A 19,490-nucleotide genomic window follows, 5' to 3' on the forward strand; every position below is an offset into this window, starting at 1 on the left:
ATACTTGGTAAAATAAAATGTGTTTTCTAAGATGATTTCTAAATATAAAAAAAATGCTAATACATTTATCAAAAAATGACTTTATGAATGGAAAGTTACAAAATTGTTTTAGAATTTCTATAACTTCATTCTATTAAGAAGAAAAAAATGAGATGGTATGACTCTATTGACCCAATTTTGAGGAGTTGTCTTAATAGTCCATTATGATAACACTACTACACTAGTGGTTTCTACTTTAGTACTACTAGCATCTAATCTTCCATTGATCAAACACAAATACACAATCCAATATTGTTATTATTATTCAAACCTCTATCTCTACTCTCTGTCTTCTCTCCCCTTCTTATTACCCTTGTTCCTATTTTTGTACTTAGGTTAAAATTTCCCCCATTCTGCGCCATCTTCTGAATTCGACTCTCCCAATTTTCCCATCAAATTTCTGTTTCGGCGACCCTTTTCCAAAAAGTTTCCAATTTTGGTAACCGCGAAGGTTTTTAAATTCCAATTTTCCCATCTCCGATTACTAGGTTTTGAATTTTACTGCTACATTAAAGCTACAGGGACTAGAAATTCGTTTCGTCCCAGTTCGATTTTTTGATTTATTCCTCAAAGGGTTTCAGATTTTACTACATATATAGCCCACGATTCAGAATCCAAGGACTTTCCCTTTTTTATTATCTAGGGTTTAGTGCTAAGCTGGAATTTGAAGTTTTGAAAGTAAATATACAAGTTTGTATTGTTTTTTTGCTTGGTTTAGTTAATTGAGTTTCATTTAGTGATTCTTGAATTGTGAAATTGAGAATGGCCTCTTATAGGCCATTTCCTCCTCCACAATCATCATTTGTTGCACAAAATCAAAACCCTATTGCACCACCACAAACACAACAACATGGGAATTGGAACTATGGTGGAGTAGTAGTAGATGGTAGTGTGAATTCTTCAGCACCATCTACTTCATTCCCTCAACAAAATGGTTACAATCAAATGCCCCCAAATTCTAGTTACCATCATCAGTATCAGCAATTTCCATATCCACCACCACAACCACCGCCACCGCCGCCGCCGCCTCCTGAAACTTCATACCCTGCACCACCACCACCTCCTAATGCTCCTAATATGTATTATCCACCTAATCATTATTCTCAGTATAGTAACCAGCAGCCACCTCCTCCACCACCTTCTTTGCCGCTACCGAGTTCTTCTATCCCTCCACCACCACCTCCTAGTTCGCCACCTCATGCTTCAGCTCCTATGCAAAGTCGAAACAACGATGAAAGGCGATCACATGATCGCAGTAAAGCGCAGTCGAAGGAGGCTTCTACACATGTTAGACGTGAACATGAGCATTCGAGTCATGGGCTTAAACAGCATAAGCCTGCTGCTGTTCCTCCAATGCCAATGAAGAAATCAAACGGGCCTCTGGGGAGGGCTGAGACAGAAGATGAAAGGAGGTTAAGGAAAAAAAGAGAATTCGAGAAACAAAGGCAAGAAGAAAAGCACAGGCAACAGTTGAAGGAGTCACAGAACAGTGTTCTGCAGAAGACTCAGATGTTGTCATCCGCGAAGGGGCATGGTTCGGCTACAGGGTCACGGATGGTAGAAAAGAGAACTGCTCCCTTATTGAGTGGGGAGAGGATTGAAAATAGGTTGAAGAAGCCCACAACATTTCTGTGTAAGATGAAGTGAGTATGATGTGTTCACTTTTGGCTTTCATATAAGCCCTCTCTTGAATTATGTGTTCTGAATTCAGTTTACCATCACACTGATTCATAATGCAGGCAAATGAAACTATTGTTATGGATGTTTTTGACCAGTGGTTTTGCACTGTTTACTTCCAAGACTAACACCTTTATGTTTGTTTCCATTTAAGATTCCGAAATGAGCTTCCAGATCCAAGTGCACAACCGAAGCTAATGGCGTTCCAGAAAGAGAAAGACCAGTATGTAGCCTTATTCTCAGGTTTTTATTAGTATGCATTATGCAGCTACCAAGAATTATCTATCCGCTCGATGGGGTAGTCAGCAGTGTCATTGATTTAAGGATGTTATGCTATTCTTTGCCCTACTTATCATTGCATTTTCCTTGATCCTTTTGGTAAGTGATAAATGTTTAGGGTGTAGGAAGATGAAGAGTGTTAAGGTTCCATCTCAAAACCAATTGGCAGTGAGAGGATAGCTCAACAGGTATTTAAACCATTATCGAGACAGAGAGGTAGGTGATGTGAGACTTAATTCCCAACATAGTGTACGAAGATTAAGAGACACTTTGTTGAGAGATCTAGTAAACATATAGTGGATTAGTATGATAATTGTAGGCAGTAGTATAGCTCTGGTATTAGATGAGAAACATGATATATTCCATGCAAGTTATTCAATGTATTATCAACCTGCATGGGATAGAGCATGTACCAAGATAAATGATTCTGATTAGCTTTTGCGTGAAGGTTCAAGGCTTAAGGCCATTACTTTAAAATGTCACATTAGTTAGTGTATCAATGTTGACTGGTTATGCAGAATTCAATGGTTAGGATTTATGACATGCTTTACATACTCCTGTTAAAGACTGCCCATTGATGACTGTTTTTTATTGGAGAACAATATTTTGGGGATGCTTCAAAAATTAATAGTTTAACTTCGCCTTTTCCTTTGTCTTGTTTTTTTGTGTGGTCACTGTGCAGATATGCCAAATATACGATCACATCTCTGGAGAAAATATACAAACCCAAACTTTTTATGGAGCCAGATCTTGGGATACCTCTAGACCTGCTTGACCTCAGTGTTTACAAGTATTATCCTTGCTTGCTTAAGTAAATTTGAATAAGTGATTTATGCTGAATGGGAAGGCCTTATGAACTTTTTTACTTGTCTTGTAGTCCTCCCAGTGTCAGACCACCTCTTGATCCAGAAGATGAAGAATTGTTACGAGATGATGAAGCCATTACTCCTATTAAAAAAGATGGCATAAAAAGAAAAGAAAGGCCTACTGATAAAGGTGTTGCTTGGCTTGTCAAAACACAATATATATCTCCTCTGAGCATGGAATCGACAAAACAGGTATTAGACATTTATGTCTGTCAATATAACAATGCAATACTCTATGAGCAATAACTTATGAACATATTGTTGTAGTCTTTAACTGAAAAACAAGCAAAGGAGCTGAGAGAGATGAAGGGAGGCCGCAACGTTATAGGAAATCTGAACAGCAGGTATGTTTTGTAAACCATGTTGTCCATCTAAAGTCAGTTCTATACAGAGAAATTATTATGCCATTGTAGTAATTATTATCCCCTAACTATTATTGGATGATCTCTTTTAGGGAAAGACAAATAAAGGAAATACAAGCATCATTTGAAGCAGCTAAATCACACCCTGTTCATGCAACTAAGAAAGATTTGTATCCTGTTGAGGTTCTGCCTCTGCTTCCTGATTTTGATAGGTATGGCATAATGCACAATTTTCATCAGTGAAAGTATAATTTATCCTGCTGTATGCTATTAATCAGCCAATTTTTTAGTACACAAAATCCTAAGCCTTTGATTACCAGATGATACATACTAAATCATGACATTCATTTTTTGTTCATATTAATTGAGCTGCCATCCGCTGTCCCACCTTCGCAGATATGATGATCAGTTTGTTGTTGCAGCATTCGACAATGCTCCTTCAGTTGATTCAGAAATGTACAGTAAGTTGGACAAATCTGTCCGTGATGCCCATGAATCAAGGGTAAGCTATGGATCAAAGATAATTATATTCACAAAATTGAACATAATTTTTGTCAAAGTTTCAGATATACACACAAATAACTATCAACTTAGTTTCTTTTGTGAAGATTAAAAGCCAGGAGGTGATGCTTAGTAAGATCTTAAAATGATTCTGACAATAAAAAGTGTGATTATAACTATTTGTGTATCGACCTGTTTTGTTACTATGATGATTAGTGGTGCCAAGTGTCAATTACTGAACGTGTTTGGATCTTAGTCCTACCTATTTGTTGCTTACAGGCAATTATGAAAAGCTATGTTGCATCAGGCTCAGATCCTGCAAATCCTGAGAAATTTTTGGCATATATGGCCCCAGCACCTGGAGAGGTAATGTGAACTTCGGACTTATCTGAACTTTGGCTATGTTGCATTGTTTCAGTTATGGGTATATGAACTAAAGATTAACTGTTGGATTTACCTGAACTTTGTGATGGCAGTTGTCAAAGGATATATATGATGAAACTGAAGATATCTCCTACTCTTGGGTTCGCGAGTATCACTGGGATGTATGTGACGAAATTTGAAACACGTTGTTAACTAAAATTACATCATGATTTTGTTATAAACTATTGTAGCTAACCTTGGCTAATTAACCATGTTATTGTTTGATAAATGCATATTAAACATGTCCCCTTTTAACATTTTTATGATGATTTAATAGGTACGGGGTGATGATGCAGATGACCCTACAACATACCTAGTACTGTTTGATGAGTCAGAGGCGCGCTATTTGGTATTTCCTAGAAACAATATAGCTTTCTTCTCAACTAATGTACTGGCACATAGTTTCTTGATCACTCTACCATTTTGTTGATTGTGTATGCAGCCTCTTCCAACAAAACTTGTTTTAAGAAAAAAGAGAGCTAAAGAGGGAAGATCCGGTGAGGAGGTTGAACAATTTCCGATACCTTCAAGACTTACTGTAAGGAGGAGACCAAATGTTGCTGCCATTGAGCTGAAGGATTCTGGGGTATGGCACTGAATTTCTCTTTGAACTTGTCATTGCATTTGAATTTTTCACACAATAACTTCCTTTAATATTTTGATGCTTTTAAGGCTTATTATAGCAATACAAAGGGCACATCTTCAAGGAGAGGGGGTTTAGAAATTGATGATGATGATATGGATGAGCCACATAGAATTTCACCACCCCAGGATAATTATGAGTCTAGTGGAGCAGAAGATGGCATGTCTGATTGATTTTTTTTATGCAAATACTGCTGCCTTGGAACAAATTTTCTCTAAGAAGTTATGTGTTAGGAGTCCCACATTGAGTAGAATTGTGAACTCAATGTGATACTTAAGTCATGAGGCTCTCCCACTTAATAGTCTGTCTTTTGGATTGGACTGTTCTCATGTGTTTAAGTCCTAACAATTGTTAAGAGTTGTGTCACAGAAAGAAAGAGATACTATACTATAAGCTGGTTTCTTTCAATTGTTGATGAGATAGCTGAATTCCTAAGGAAAAGCAATGATAATGCCATATTAACTTATTTGCTTATAATTCCATTTTGTAAGCAGTTTTTTTAAAATGAATATAGATTTTTCCTTTCAATAACACCAAAGTAGAAAATGTTCAGAAATAAGAAAATGTTAAAAGCATGGCAGATTAAATGGAATCTTGTTATTGCCTGAATGTTTTTAGTGAACATCATTTGCTCACCAATGAAATTCTCTATTCTAAAGTTTCATTAAACATGAAGACTAGTAATACTTGTTGGTGATTAGAAATACCAATATATTTATAAATATTAATAGAGTAAATTACATAGATCACATATCTCTTTCTTAAATCTACATAAATTACCCTTAATTATATAAGTGTAATTTTTTAAACAATAATGGTGACGAGTTTAATTAAGTTAAACAAAATATAATATACTTTGAAGATAAATTCAAAGTATATAAGAGTCAATGACTATTTATTATTTGGTTAATTACAATATAGTATAAGAGTGATTTAAACATATCTTTATAATTATCGATACAATTTGTAATGAACTAAAAGTAATGAATAAATATTTACTCTTATTATACTATTTGATATAATTATATTCATCATCATTTTTTTGTGTTAGAAATTACACTCATATTTTTACAGGAGTATTAATATAATTTAATCATATTAATATAAATGGGGTTTGCTAATATCAGTTCATTCCATTTGATAAATTGGAAGCGGGATTGTCCACCTCTGTGTAAACAAACATATTAATAATAAAAATAAATATAAAAAAGCAAAACCAACCTATAGGAATAATCACTCTTTATCGTGTGTTTTTTCTCTCTAAAAAATAGTCTAAAAAGCACCCTTTTGCAAGTGCATAAAAGAAACATAAAACATGAAGACTAGTAATATTCAGTTTCAACTTTTTCTAGCTTGCTCATTTATTATCCAATTTGCCCTCACTCAAACAAGAATAAGTGAATAACTTTAGCTTTTAATTTTATGCTCCAAATATATTATAGTGGTGCATAATTCCTTCTTGCAATCATTTCGGGCATAAGTACCCCTCCCTCTTAAGGACACAAGGATTTATGCTTTTCATTTTATAAAGCACTAAAAAATAACAACCTCAATTCCTTTAGAAGAAAAAGTAACATTACACATACATATGGTCCCGTTTGGATAGTTTCATTTTCATAATTAAACACAAAGTTATAACTAATGAATATATATTGTAAATAAATTACTTATACTATAAATTTCTAAAATGAAATCTTTTTTTAAGGAAAATAAAATATTGTTAAATTGTACAACATATTATACTATACCAATCAAGGTATTGATATGGTGGTATATCGACACAACATATGATTCATTATTTAAACCACACATTAGAGAAATTGAATATGCATATATATGTTATACTATCATGTTTTAGACTTACAAATAAATATAGTGGCTATGTTTGATTATCCCCAATAATATTTTGATAAGAATTAAATCACTTTCATACAAAATTTGTAATTTTAAATGAAAACTAATTGATACAACTAGTACAGTTTAAATAAAAATCAATTAATATGATCATTTTTTACTGATTTTGAATGGTACAATTATATGTCTGGTATAATTGTTTTACCATACCGTACAGTTTTGAGAATATATCATAATTAAATTTTAATTTACCAATCTTCCAAATGGGTATCATAGTGTCAAAGTAAAGCATGACAAGGAATTTATATCTCTTATTCTCACTCGGTTTTGATTCATAAATGGCCGAAAGCAAGAAGAAGATCAGCAATCATATCTAGTATCCATTAAAATACTGCAAAGGTTAAAAGAAAATGACAGAAATCAGTCTAGGAGATATTATTTTGTCATCAAAATATCTAAAAGGTTATGTTATGTGGTTCTATTTGTGCCATCCACAATAAAATTATCAATTTTCATGGTTTGTGTCTAAGAATTGAAAAAGGCTAAAGCTATTAATCCTAAAGGCAACTAAAACTATTGAGAAATTTTCTTGTAAGGGTGATATTGGGTAAGAAGGAGAATACTTTTAATTTAACTATCCATTTTAATTATTGGCTAGAAGCGTGGAAGGAAACAATGCATGCACAAGTTCAAAGGCAAATAAGATTGATCTTTTGTCTATTTATTTACATTAAAAATATGAATAGAAGATTAATCACAATGACCCAATAATGAATGATACAGTGACTATGTATATTAGATTTTTTTAAGTTATTACCAAATTGTTTAAGCATTAATTGAAGACACTCATTTATTGTACCTGAACAGTTCCTTGTGGTTGTGTCCAAAACCTAACCCTCTTATTCTCCTAAGAACAAGAGACACTATTGTGAGAAAGTGGATCCCATCATTCTTGGTACTATTGAGCCTAATTATTCACATAAAAGCAAACAAAAAAGGTCACTACACAAAGAACTATCAAAAAGACATGGTGATGGAACCAATAAGTGAAACGAAGAATAAAACTAAAGAAGAGAAAATAAGTATAAGCAAAAAGCCCAAAGAAAAGGGGTAATAGGGAATGAATGAATGAATCAAAGTAGGAAAAAACTATACCTATAGTGGGGAAGTGATCTTATCAATGATGGTATTGTAATGAATACTAGATAAAAAGAATGTGGGGTGGGGTCTTACACACAAAGTTGAAGATATGGATCAATTAAAGTTAAATGGTTTTGAGGTGTTGGAGTCATCTTTGGTGCCATTGTGAGATAACTTTGATGTTGGTAAACGTGGAAGGAAATTAGATATTGGTTCTTATTAAGCAAGGAGGCAAATACTACAAAAAACAAAGAAAACAATCACATTATCATACATTTTATCATTTATATGCAATGAAATAATACTTTTGTCATTGAAAATACATGTAAAATCATATATTTGTCTCTTCATTAATGGATATGATCCTTGTTCTGGTTCTCAACATAATCCATATGACAAGCAGCCACTTATTGTACTTTGCATAGACATGTGAAACCCTAATCCTTTTGCCCCATTTTTTTTTATCAGCAATAAAATTCATTAATGAAAATAAAAAGAAACTCGGAGAACAAGTGGTATTCATATCCACTTATCTTTGTTAAGACTTATGTTCATCGCAATTGTTAGTGTGTTAGTATTTTTGTTGTGGGTGAGACTCTCATTATCAAACCATCTTATAACTCTCATTTTTATTGATAGTGGGACTCGAACCCACAACCTCCTGCACACCATTCATTACGATCATCCTCTTCACCATTGGACCAACTTATGACTCCCTTCTTGGTTTGATTTGAAGTTTGTGTTGGACTTTTAAGATGAGCTAATATGGTTTTCCCTTTTCTCTTTTGTGGTACACCTTAGAACTAGGACAAATACCTTATGTAATGGATAGCAATGGTTGTCACTGAATTGATATGACTAGATAACATGGTTTGGGGGAATTTACAACATGTAGCATATATGATGATACAAATGAAACATCTCATCTTGACACAGTTTTTACTTTTAATCTTGCCCTAAAAGGCTAAGTTGTTAAAGTTATAAATTTGTTTTTAATCAATTCGGGAATGCATTCTTAAGACGTATGTTTGCATGAATATGCATGGCTCTTTGAATTAAAATGATTTTAGAGTGCAAAAAAGAAACAAGAAAAAGGAGAAAGGATCCCAAAACAATCAAAAATAAAAATGATGTTGATTTTTTGGAATATCCTTATCTTTATTTACATGGACTTGTTAAACTAAAATAACTCTAAACAACTAGATATATGCATTATGTGGTGACTTGTTATTAATAAATGGTGGCTTATTAGTTGACATGTTTCTCACTTAATGGGATGATGTGTAAGACTATAGTACATAGTTTTACTTTCAAAATTCAAATTTGTGACCTATGATTATTAAATAATAACTTTATTGTTATGTCATGTCATTTGGGTCATTATTAATAATAGGGTATAATTATGTATTCAATTTTCTTTTTTCACTTTTTTTAAAATCTTGTTAGATCCTTAAATATCATATGAGCTGGAGAGAAAATATTAATTTCGTATGATAAGATAATACTATTAATTAAAATTAAAACAATATTTAACTCATCATTTCCTTACTATTGCACTTCTTTCTTTTCATACTCCCTTCTGTTTTCATCCCTAAAAGTCTAAAACTAAAGAAAGCATAAACCAAACAAACTTTCTTTGAAACTTTTCCGTTAAGTTTGCTTATATACACCAAAAGTTTTATTCTGAAACGATGAAAATATTATACATAAGTATAGTACAAAGAATATATAAAAATGATGAAATGAAATGATAGCAAAAGGAAAACAAAAAAGGTATAGATAAGGGTCACGTAGTTGTGCCCTAATATAGAAACACAAGTGTTGATCTGAAATCTGAATGGTGATGGATAGGACTTTTCAATGGACATAGCATAATTATTACTAATACCACTATTCCCTCTACTTCATTTTGATTTAACATTCACGATAAGACTTTCTTCATTATCATTTCCCTTCGTTTTCTTCCAAATCAACGCCTCATACTCATTTATTGTTGTTGGCTGGGTCCATAGAGGTTCTAGATTCCTCCTTTCAATCGACTTGTAGAATTGACATATATATATAGCCATATAAGTCAGTACTTTAATAATAAAATTAAGATGGTAATATAAAAATTTATAATTTTATATAGAGTCGGTATATCATTTGTTTCGTATGTGTATTACTTTTTTAAGGAGTTAATTATAATTAAATATTAATAATAGATGATGCAATAACAATATATAAAATTATATATTGTATATTACATTTGTTTGAAGAGGTTGTACATACATTTTTCTCTAAAAATAAAAGAAACACATTAAAAATGATAAAAAATACAAGTAGTGACAGTTTATGAGTTTTATAAATTATTGTTGTATCATTTATTATTTATATTTAAACACCATTGATTATTTAAAAAATATAATTGAAATAAATGATAAGTTTTGTTGACAAATCTTTACATCACATTTATATAGTACATTCTTCAAAAATTGTGTATCTGTAACTCTATATTTCATTTAATTTATATTTTACTTTTTTTTTTACCAATAAATAATATATGATGATCTATACAGACATAAATCCTAAAATAAAATGAAATAATGTGAATAGTACTAATACAAAGAAATGCATTCTGCCTACGTGAACATACTTGGCACATGCCCCCGTATTTTCTTTTTCATACAATTGTTCACGTGTGTTTGATTAAATTTGTTGAATATATGACAAGTCAATTGAATTTGTTTTCAAATTCAGCAATTTTAACACGTAAAGTTATATTTGTTTGCTTTTAGTCAATTTAAGATACTATTTCCTGAAATTGTACGTGAATTTGTTAAATCCCAAAAAACTATAGGAAAAAAACTGTATTCTACGAATAAAAAACAAAAACTCTAACTGTGCTAAAGTATAGCATTAAAATAGTGTTTTTGAATGAGTTTATATTGGTTACAAGTTACTTGAAATAATCGTTTTCGTATGATTTCATATTTTTTAGATTCGCAACAAAAATATTGTTACATCTAAAAAATATCTAGCTTCGAATTAGAAATGGAGAAAGACAAGGATGGTAAAATTAGTATATATATATATATATAGATGTTTTCCAGGGGTGAAATTTGGTGTTTAGTTATCTATGCAGTAAAAATTCCTTGAGGAATCATTAATCCTATTATGTTATTTTCTCACAGAATAATGAATTTATACAAATGTCATTTACAAAAATTAAAATTAAATTTTTGATCATTTAATTTATTTAGATATCCAATTTAACCTTACACACACCTTATTAATATAATAACTTGCTCATGAAGAGGGTGTTTGATAAAAGGGTGACACTCTTAACATCAATAATTACTTATTTTTATATAAACAAATGTATTATCTTACCTTATTAATAAGGAACTAATCATTTTCAGAATATATGATTACTTTTCTCAATAAAAGTCACATACATAAGTTGAACATTTACCTTTTGATTAACCTGAAGCAACAATTGAATCTTACAACACTTTATTAATACAATAACTTTTAGCTAGAGTGAAAGGCTTAGAAAGTAGTATAATAAAGAAGTATGGTTCATAAAATATTAACCTAATAACTTTTGGCTTAACCATAGAGATGTTATTTGATAAAAGATGAGACTCTTAATATTAATAATCAATTGTGTTTATTTATAATCAAACATATGCGGATGTTGTTCTTAACAAATTTCACTCACAAACATTTGACATCATGGTCTATTTAAGATTTAGTATGGTCTAACACTACTACATTAATGTTTTGTTGGTTAATAATTACTTATTTATACCTAATATTAACCAGCTTTAATTTTTTATAATAATATTCGTTAAAAAAAGTGTGTGATATATATTGAAGAATATCTGCCACATAATCCAATTTGTTAGAAGAAAAAAAAGGTTATTTGTAGACTTGAATCTAAACTTTATTTATCTAATTTCAATAAATTTCTCTCTTCAGTAAGAAACCTCTCTTCATTTATTTGAATAAATACTCTTTACATACAATTATTATTACATAATTTATATACAGTGTTTTAAGGAGAATTAGTAGCGAAATCCGTAATTTTGTTTGACTTTATTTTACTTCAAGTAAGAATTTATTTTTCCATCTTACATTTTTATTTTTATTATCTCTCTAAAATTAAATATATCATTACCATTAATAATATATATTCTATTTTTTAAAAATTACTCTATATATGAACACTTTTTGCACATATATTATATATCATAATTTTCATTTTATCATATACTGTTACTATGTAACCAAACATTGTTGTTTCATTATGAGTAAGGTGTTCAATCAAATATTAAGCATATAGTCAATCTGTTTCCCTAATCTTTTCAACAAAAAAGAAAAGTAACAAAAGTGGTTTTCCTTTGAGTTATTCACTTAGAAGACTTTAGAATTATCTCATTTTCACTTATATTTTAGTTACAAAAAAGTTATATAAAAAAGTAAAAATAACACTCTAACTTTTTGTCATACTTAGAAGTAGACAACACAAATCTCAAAGGGTAATCTAAAAAAATCAAATGCAATAGCACCATACCAGATTACAATCACTTCTCTCCCTTTTAATTGTATTCTCAATGGTGTCTTTCATCAATTACAATGTGTCATTTATATTTCATAAAAAAATCAAAAAATAGGAAGAGTTATATTAGTTGGTATAATTTGATTAATAAAGATAACAAGAGATACAATTTCTTGGGACTGATGAATATTCTTCGAAAGAGAGGGGGACAAAGATCATGGGATCCACATGTTTTGATTGCATAAGCCCTCCAAATGAGGATCATGCAAATCCTCTCCCTCCAAAATAAAACAAAAAACTAACCAATTTCCATCTCATCTATCAATTTAACTTCACATCTCAAAAAATAAACTAACCCTTTATGAAATTATTTAAGGCCCCTCCTTATGTGTTTATCTCATAAATCTTATCCAACCAAACCAATATTTGATTAACCAATTAGCTTGTTTGGCATTAACAATGATTGAAGATTTACATGATTAATAAAAGGGCAAAACTTTGTCTCTTTGTGCTAATAAGGACTTGAGTGTGTCACTCTCAATGTCTTACTTGTTAATTGGACTCGGTTATTATCTTATTGTTTATAACGACTTTTACATATATAAGTAAATCTTTATCCTCATAAACTTCTAAACCTATAACTCTTACATGCAATTTAATAAATTATAAAAGGTATATTTATAGAAAAAGAAACACATGAAAAGGGTATGTTAATATTATTTTGATGTCAAACCATTTTACCTGCACTAAACAAACCAATAAGTAAAAGAATACAAAATTAATGAACTTAGCTAGTGACTGTGATTAACGAAAAAAACCTTGAATTACATCACACAAGTCACTTTCTCACAGAGAACTAATAAAGGGGTAGTGTTTGGGGTAGTGTGCTTAGGCATAACAAGGCAATGAAGGGGAACACACACAGCAGCTACAATGCATAGATAGATAGGTAGAGTATCCAAAGCTTATTTTCATATCTCGGATCAATCAGATTTTAAGAAGTAATATAAAATGTTACGTTTTATTTCTAAAAGTTTTCTTTTAATTTATATGACAATATATGATTGATTCAGGACAAGAAATGAGACAACCTTAAAAAAAACAAGTTATTTCTGGCTGTGTATTTTTTAGGGTCATATATAGCATTCTTTACTTCCTGTGCTAAACAACCAAACGTTATTTTCATAGAGGTTGCGTGCCTTATGCTCTATTCCCATTCATGTTTTGGGTTCTTGTGTAATTGGGTTGGGTTAGATAAGAGAATCTCTCTTGTATTTATCACTCTTATGTTTCTTTCTTCTTGTGTTTTTGCTCCTTAAAAAGAGGAAAGAGAGTGAACCCACCTCACTAAAGCGTGCAAATAAAAGGACTTTAAGCAAAGCTAGTTTACCATCCCATGCTATTATAGTATTCTTGTGTCAAACATATTATTATTATTCAAGTTTTTTTCCTTTCAAGTGCTACAAACAAACCCTTTTGAGGTTTATTATTGTAGCCTCTTCTTCTGACTTGTGCTGCTTGGTTCACATATCAAAAGGTTCAACCTTGTACTAAAAAACTGTTTTTTTCAACAACTTCAACATGGTTTTGTATTTCATGGATTTGAACAGTGGATAGTCCTATAAGAGTATGTTAACCTGAACCTATCTTTTCTTATAGTATCATTTTGTGTCTATTTCTTCTCCTTTGTTCCTTCAAAGTTTAAACAAAGACTTGTGTTTTATTTTCGTATCTAACTTGTGTTTTTTCTTGCATATGTTTGGTGAAGAGTATAAATACAAAGAGCAAGCCAATTTCTTTTGAGTTTTTCATTAAGATAGTTTTTTTTTAGCCTTGAAATGATGAATGGTGGGTCAAGAAATGAGGTTTCTCCTAAGCTTTTGGATTTGATCTCAAATGAGAAAGAGTGGAACATGAACAAGAGTGAAGGAAAGTGTTCAGATGAAAGAAAACTTGAGCTGAAGCTTGGTCCACCTAGTGGTGAAGATTGGTGTGAAGATAAAATGAAAAACATCAACAACACTAGTACTGAAAGAGATGAATCTTTATTCTCTCTTAGTTACTTCTCAAACAATGGTTTTCAAAAACAGAATCTTTCAACTTCTGACACTCCATCTAAGTCTATTTTACCCTCTTCATGGTCTTCTTCAACAAGTTACCATCACCAACATAAGGGTAATAATAAAGCTTCATCATTTCTTGTGATGGGAAATGATGCATCTAAAGCTAAGGTTGTAGAGTTGCAGAATGGTGCTGTTGATAAGAAAATGTTTTCTTCTCCCTCTTCTGCAAATACAGCTGTTCTCAACAACACCTCTCAGAAAAGGTACTATAACTTTTTCCTTATGTTTGTATCTGTGCTTTGTAACTTTTAAGACAGAGGATATTCATTCATTGAGAATCACTTTGTTTCTTATGTATATGTGATGCAAGCTTCTCTTGTTTCTTTCTATGTGTTACAATATTTGTGTCTAATTAATAGATCTGATTTTATAAACCCCTATTGCATTTTTTGTGCAAGAATTAACTATTCATTTTTTTTTCATTATTAATTGCTCTATGGTTTCTATAAACTTTGAATAATTAAGGGCCAATTTTATGCTTTGATCCCCTTGTACTATGTACTAGTGACTATTTTTGTTCTGTTATACTTTCCCTTGTCATGTTTCCTTCAGAGATGTCTACATCTGAATTTTGATGCTATCTATCATTTATTATGTGCCTTTGTTAAAGTTTGTAATTGCCATGTGAATATCTGAACCATGTCTCCTTTTTCTGTCTCTTATGTTTTCAATTTATTTGGCCCCTCTCTGAGAAAGGTTATCTTTACTTGTTGGTTTAAATCAACAAAATACTTATGCTATTTGAATACCAAAGTTTGGATGATATTTATAATTATCCTCATTTGTTTCTTTTCTATGTTTTATTGTTTTCAACTACTCATGTAATTCAAAATATATGAATAAAAGGAGCTTCCTGTGTTTTAAATTGCGGTCGCGATTGTGTTTACTACGAGTGCATTCATTGTTGATATATGATGTGGTTGCATTGCATTCCGATGTGGCTGCATCATTGTGAAGAGTAGAAATTGGCTTGCACTTTGTATTTCTACTCTTAACCAATGTGGTTGCGTTGCATTCCGATGTGGCCGCATCATTGTGATTCATTATCACACTGCAATTGCTATATGATGTGGTTGCGACAGTCACGACAACCACAATATTGTAGTCGCATCACATGATGTGGTCTGCAATTTGAATCACTGAAATGTTTTTACTAGAAATATTATGGTAAACAAGAAGTGCTAAGTATGAGAATTTCAGTCATTAGAGGTTTCATGCTATGGAACTTCATGCTCTTTTTTCCCACCATACCTTTTTTTCTCACTATGTTTCTTTATTATTAGTTTCACTATTCACTTTCATGCCTAACTTTTCTATATGGACCACACCAAAACACAGAAATGCTCCTACTCCAATGGTAGGTTGGCCTCCAATTCGTTCCTTCAGGAAGAACCTTGCAAGCAGCAGCACTTCTAAGCCACCACTTGAGTCCTCTCAGCAACAGGAACAGCATGACAAGGTTGTTGGTAAGAAACATGTTGACAACTATGGTAATGGTGGTAAAGGTTTGTTTGTTAAGATCAACATGGATGGTGTTCCCATTGGTAGAAAAGTGGACCTAAATGCTTACTATAGTTATGAAAATCTATCCTCTTCTGTGGATGAGCTTTTTAGAGACCTCCTTGCAGGTTATTTTTTGTTACCTTTGACTCTATCATTGTGCTCATGTGATCAATTTAACCATGAAGTTTTTATTTACTTAGTTTGTGTATATGTTCTAGTGTGGAAAATTGTTTATTTTGGAGTAATAGCTAACCAACTAATAAGCATGTTTTTGGAACAGGAAATGCCTGATTAAGAAATCTATGATAGAAAGTTTGTCTAGGAAAATAATGTATTTTATTAAAAAACTTCTAATGAAATGTTTTTATACTTTGATTTCTTAATTATGAGTTTTGTTTACCATGACAATAGTTAGTAAAACCATTTTAAATTTATTACTAGCTATGTCCTTGAGGTTGGTTATAGACTAAATCAACATTTATTGCTGCTATTGGTATTAAATGTCAACCTTGCTTTTACTGCTATTGAATTTAAGTACCTTAGCTTATGGTCAATCATTTTCACCAGACAAATTTTATAATACAATTTTTTTAACTGTCCCTTTAGACTGGCAGTGAACATGATTGGATAAGGTTTGTCCATTACCCGACCCTAAATGATGATCTGGTCATTTTTTTTAAACTCAGACCCTACTTAAATTCAAAGCTAACCTAACCCTAAATGTCGACAGGATGAACTTGAACCTAACATAATGCATAACTTCCTTTAGATAAAGTCTTTTGAATATTATTTAATATTATAAATACGTAATTTGACCTTTGAAATGATATGTGTATATACACATATTATTATTATTAATCATGTACATGTGATGAGAAATTATAGAATCAATAATACTTTCAACCAAAAAGTTGTCATACATAATTGAATAGAAACACATACAAAACATGATGGAGCGAATAACATGGGATGACACCACCCAATCTTATTTGGATTGAATCATAATCGGATCAAGTCGGGTGAACAGATAGGGTCGAGTCATGTTCACCCCTACTTCGTACTACCATTATGCTACTTACATATGTTGGTGTTTTATCTACAGTCTTTTGTTGGTATAGATGAAGTAAACACATTTATCTTTTATAACTTTTGTTCAGCTCAAAGAGATTCCTCTGCTGGTGGAGTTAACAAGAAGAAAGAGGAAGAGAAACCCATTATGGGTTTATTAGATGGAAGTGGAGAGTATACTCTTGTTTATGAGGATAATGAAGGAGACAGAATGCTTGTTGGGGATGTGCCATGGCAGTAAGCATCTTTGTCACTATAGATCTTATGCTCTATTATTTTATTTTATTCACATATTATATTCCATTTCTTGTTCTTTAAGGACCAATGCTTCAATGCCTAATTAACATTTTAACATCTTATTATTAGTTAATTCTCTTTGGTATTCTAAAAAAGTGTTGCACCAATAGTAGTTATTAAATAGTTTTCTTATTCTAATATCTATGTTTGGCAGAATGTTCATATCAACAGTTAAGAGGCTGAGGGTGTTGAAAAGTACTGAGCTTTCAGCTTTTACCTGTAAGTGGGAATCTTATAATAATTTAAATGATAAAAGCTAGTTCATTGTTACCCCTTTTTTTTGTGATCAAATTTTTACTGAAATGTTTAACTTTACTTTTCAGTTGGTAGTAAGCAAGAAAAGATATCAACTGAATCAACAATGAAATGAAAGGAACATGTAGACTATTCTATTTTGATGTTTTGGTACTTCTTTCTAATGAAGGATCATGCAATGATACTATTAAGCCTACATTACAGCTAAGTAATGTATATGAAGTATTTTTTTTCCAAGATTGAAATGTTTATGGTTTGTATAAATAGGGAAGGGAAACTTCACGGATCGATGTGTCATCTTGATTTATTGATGAGTATGATAAATTTCATTTCTGATTGAATTTTGAAATCTAACTTGAAAAAAATAAATTTAATTATTAAGTATTAACTTTCAGCTTCTTCAGTTCCTTTGGGAATGTAAAAAAGGGTGCTACTTCATTGGTTATTAGAGCACATGGTTTACATCCATATAAATTCTGAAGAACAATTGCGTCCTACACTATCTTATCACTAATTTTTTGCAAGTTTTTCACCAATTTTTAATCGAGAGAAATAAAAATTGTTGCTGGATCTAAATATAGTTGCTCTAATATCTTTCCCAAGCACATAGAAAGAATGTTGCTGGATTTAAATAAAAAAAGCAACACAACAACTATTGCTTCAAGGGAACGAGTCAAATGGGAATTGATAGATCCACATAGACCAGATAGTGAAGCATTCTACACTTACAAAAACAGAGATTAAAAACTACTTAACTCGGAACATTACAAAACATATCTGAGACAAATAAAAGAAAATTATTTCAAGATTTAGTTGAAAACAAGCCTCAGAGATCTTGGTGGAAAAATATCATCAAATGGGTGATTCCCATCAAGAGTAGCAAATATTTTATAACATCATCGGCCAAACATGATAGAAAAAACAATTTTTTTTCATAATATTAAAATTGTAAAATTATCAAACTTGAGAATCAATGTGTTATTGATTCTAATATAATTCGGAATCTTCATATCACATTAGAAACATAAAATGATGAATACAATGTTGTCAGAAAGTGATTGTAAGATCATATATATTATCATTGGGAATCCGAATGATTGCTTTCATCATTCAACATTGAAATCATGTATTCAAAAACACCAAAAATGTCCATAAAACTCAATTAACATAATCAAATATTTCATAAACAAAATTGTATCTACCTTGTCACCAAAAAATCCTACCATGGGAAAGGATATCTGGAGCTAAAGATAGACTTCACATATATAATATATATACATGCAAAGAAATAAAATCAATATAGCCTAACGATAGATCTTTCACATACTGAATAAATGTTCAAAGAATTGCAATATTAGGCTCATATCAATTATTCCAACATAAAATAAAAAATCATAACATAAAAAATTTGACTCAGAGAGTTGCTTTATGTGCTCAAAAATGAATCTTTAACAAAGACCCATCTCATACAAGAGGTGTCAGAATATTTGAAGCAATCATCATAGTCTTTAACATCTAATAAAACTGATATACAGAAAAATACAAACAAATTTAATTAGCATAAGATAGAGAAATATATTGAAGTATATAAAAAAATGTGGGGAAAATGATTGTTGTTACTTTCAATAGAAAAAAATGAAATACAACTGCCCATTTTCTCAAGATAATATTGCAGGAAAATCTTTCGGAAGAATGCATTTACAATAGCACAAAACCGATACACACAATCCCTGCTTTCAAAATTTCACTATCAAATTCAACATGTAAATAAGCTAAAAATCAAAACTTTTGAGAAAACAGAAACAAAATCTGAAAGAGATTATGGCTTGTGATTAATGGGGTGTGTAGTAGTTGTAATATATAGAGTGTGGCTGCAAAACCCTAAAGTAGCTGCTAAGGTCTATTGAATCATGGGGG

The 19,490-nt window shown here is 31.2% G+C and overlaps 1 protein-coding gene and 1 pseudogene across 6 annotated transcripts; both read left to right on the forward strand.

The window, feature by feature from the left end:
* Positions 283 to 5,334, forward strand: LOC109351235 (annotated as a pseudogene).
* LOC109351237 (auxin-responsive protein IAA26-like) lies at positions 14,137 to 17,860 on the forward strand. 6 transcript variants are annotated; one of them, XM_019592639.1, is made up of 7 exons: positions 14,137 to 14,427; positions 14,470 to 14,505; positions 14,539 to 14,653; positions 15,789 to 16,078; positions 17,111 to 17,258; positions 17,473 to 17,537; positions 17,642 to 17,860. In XM_019592639.1, exons 1-7 carry the CDS (start codon positions 14,166 to 14,168, stop codon positions 17,686 to 17,688), a joined length of 963 nt encoding a protein of 320 aa, XP_019448184.1. In that variant the 5' UTR covers positions 14,137 to 14,165; the 3' UTR covers positions 17,689 to 17,860. The 6 variants fall into 6 exon arrangements, with proteins under 6 accessions (XP_019448184.1, XP_019448186.1, XP_019448181.1 ...); XM_019592641.1 differs by having other exon boundaries at positions 14,137 to 14,350; positions 14,384 to 14,426; positions 14,469 to 14,653; XM_019592636.1 differs by having other exon boundaries at positions 14,137 to 14,505.

This window comes from Lupinus angustifolius, chromosome LG06, assembly GCF_001865875.1.
Source record: "Lupinus angustifolius cultivar Tanjil chromosome LG06, LupAngTanjil_v1.0, whole genome shotgun sequence".
NCBI lineage: Eukaryota > Viridiplantae > Streptophyta > Magnoliopsida > Fabales > Fabaceae > Lupinus > Lupinus angustifolius.